This window comes from Cyrtonyx montezumae, unplaced genomic scaffold (assembly GCF_038088225.1).
Source record: "Cyrtonyx montezumae isolate F1298 unplaced genomic scaffold, pur_monq_1.0 scaffold_24, whole genome shotgun sequence".
NCBI lineage: Eukaryota > Metazoa > Chordata > Aves > Galliformes > Odontophoridae > Cyrtonyx > Cyrtonyx montezumae.
Window position 1 is genome coordinate 8,883,695 of NW_027071981.1, and position 1,602 is coordinate 8,885,296.

Consider the following 1,602-nt stretch of genomic DNA (forward strand, 5'->3'; position numbering starts at 1 on the left):
AAAAGCAAACAATGCAGTCTCAGCTACAGTTAACTCTTCACATGCACAACGTAATAGAAAACAAGGAAGGCTTTTGCCTTTAAAAGTGCCGTGCCTGCAATTGATGAGAAATAAAAACCCCGACATTTAACATCTTGTCACAAAATATTGGATTTTCCAGCATAGCCTAGCAAGATAAGTATTAAAATCACAATAAAATACACATAGGGGTGGGTGACCACATCCCCTAAACTGCCTTTAAAAATCCAAGACCCACTGAATAAAGTCAAGGAAAAACATTTACCACATTTTTTGTCGATTGCTTTTTGCCATAGGATGGTAAGGGCTTTAGTGCCTGAGGTATAGGTAGTTCCTGGATGCTTTTAGGGAAGTGAGATGGAGGCAGAGTCTGGAGAATAGTTTGCATAGCTTGCAGATATAAAGAAGCAGGTGTGTTCCCCACCAGGCTGTTGAATTTCTCTTCCCCTAGCAAAGCTTTCCAGTGTTCTGGATGATCTCGTGGAACTTTCCGCATCTTAAACTGTGGGTTGGGCATGAAGAGCAAGAGGTAGTCAAGGCAGAGCTTCTTTGTTGCCATGTTGACTTTGGAGTCCCACATCTGTTCCAGGATGACGTCCAGCGGGGTAAGCCCTTTACTGTCCTCTATCCTGGGAGAAGCTCCGTTGCCGAGGAGGATGAGGACTATCTCTGACCTCAGCAGCTCACAGGCGAGGTGCAGGGGTGTTTTCCCATCTTCCAGATGAAAGCAACCAGTCCTGTTGATGTACGAGTTTAAGCTGGGAAGCTTGTGCGCAATTTTGATGATCAGCCCCAAGATATCTCTCCTGTCATATGTGACTGCCATGGCCAAGTGAGGAGCAGAGGATGGGCAATAGCAGAAGTGTTCTCCGGGTACCTTAAGAGCCTCCTCTGGAAAATGAGACAGCAGATACTGGGCGTAAGGCAGGTGGTTATGCACCACTGCATAGAGAAGGGCTTCTGAAGGTGAGTATGTTCTTAGGCTGGCATTCTCCTCCCAGTAAAAATACTCCATAGTTCTCATGTCTTCCAGCATCCACACAGGCTTATGATCTCTCACAGCCTGGTAGAACATGTAGGATAAGAACTTGCAGTGCCTGCTTTGATCATCCTGCATGCTGGCCTGGTTGCTGGCCATGGCTCAGCAAATAAAGAGCTCCACGCAAAATCTCTCCAGACTGTACGATCTGTGCACTTGGAATGCAGATCTCGATGCTGCTGCAACCTTCAGGCTGTCATTGCTGCCCGGACTGCACTAGCTTGAATGCATGGGCTGATCATCTCCACCCGTTCATTGTTTTTTCCCCTCACTGCAGTGGTTTTGTTTAGGTAAGCACAATCCCACAGGCTCAGTTAACCCATGCCATGCAAGCTGCTGGTTTGTACGTGTATCCTGCTCCCTGTATGGTGTGGGCTACTGGAACGCTGTCAGACTGCAAGTGATTTTATACATACGCAGCTAGAGAGAAGGCAGGGAGAGACTAAAATTAGCTTGAGAGGTGAGGTAGTTTTCTGTCTGCATTTCATGTCTAACGAGATCGGCTCATACATCACAGTAAGTGTGATAGTAATTTTCAGATGTTT

At 46.4% G+C, this 1,602-nt stretch overlaps 1 protein-coding gene across 1 annotated transcript; it reads right to left on the minus strand.

Annotated features, from left to right (window-relative positions):
* Positions 1-265: 265 nt before the first annotated feature.
* On the minus strand, positions 266-1,156 carry LOC136050500 (ankyrin repeat domain-containing protein 9-like). Its single transcript, XM_065739405.1, has one exon. It carries the CDS (start codon positions 1,154-1,156, stop codon positions 266-268), a length of 891 nt encoding a protein of 296 aa, XP_065595477.1.
* Positions 1,157-1,602: the final 446 nt, after the last annotated feature.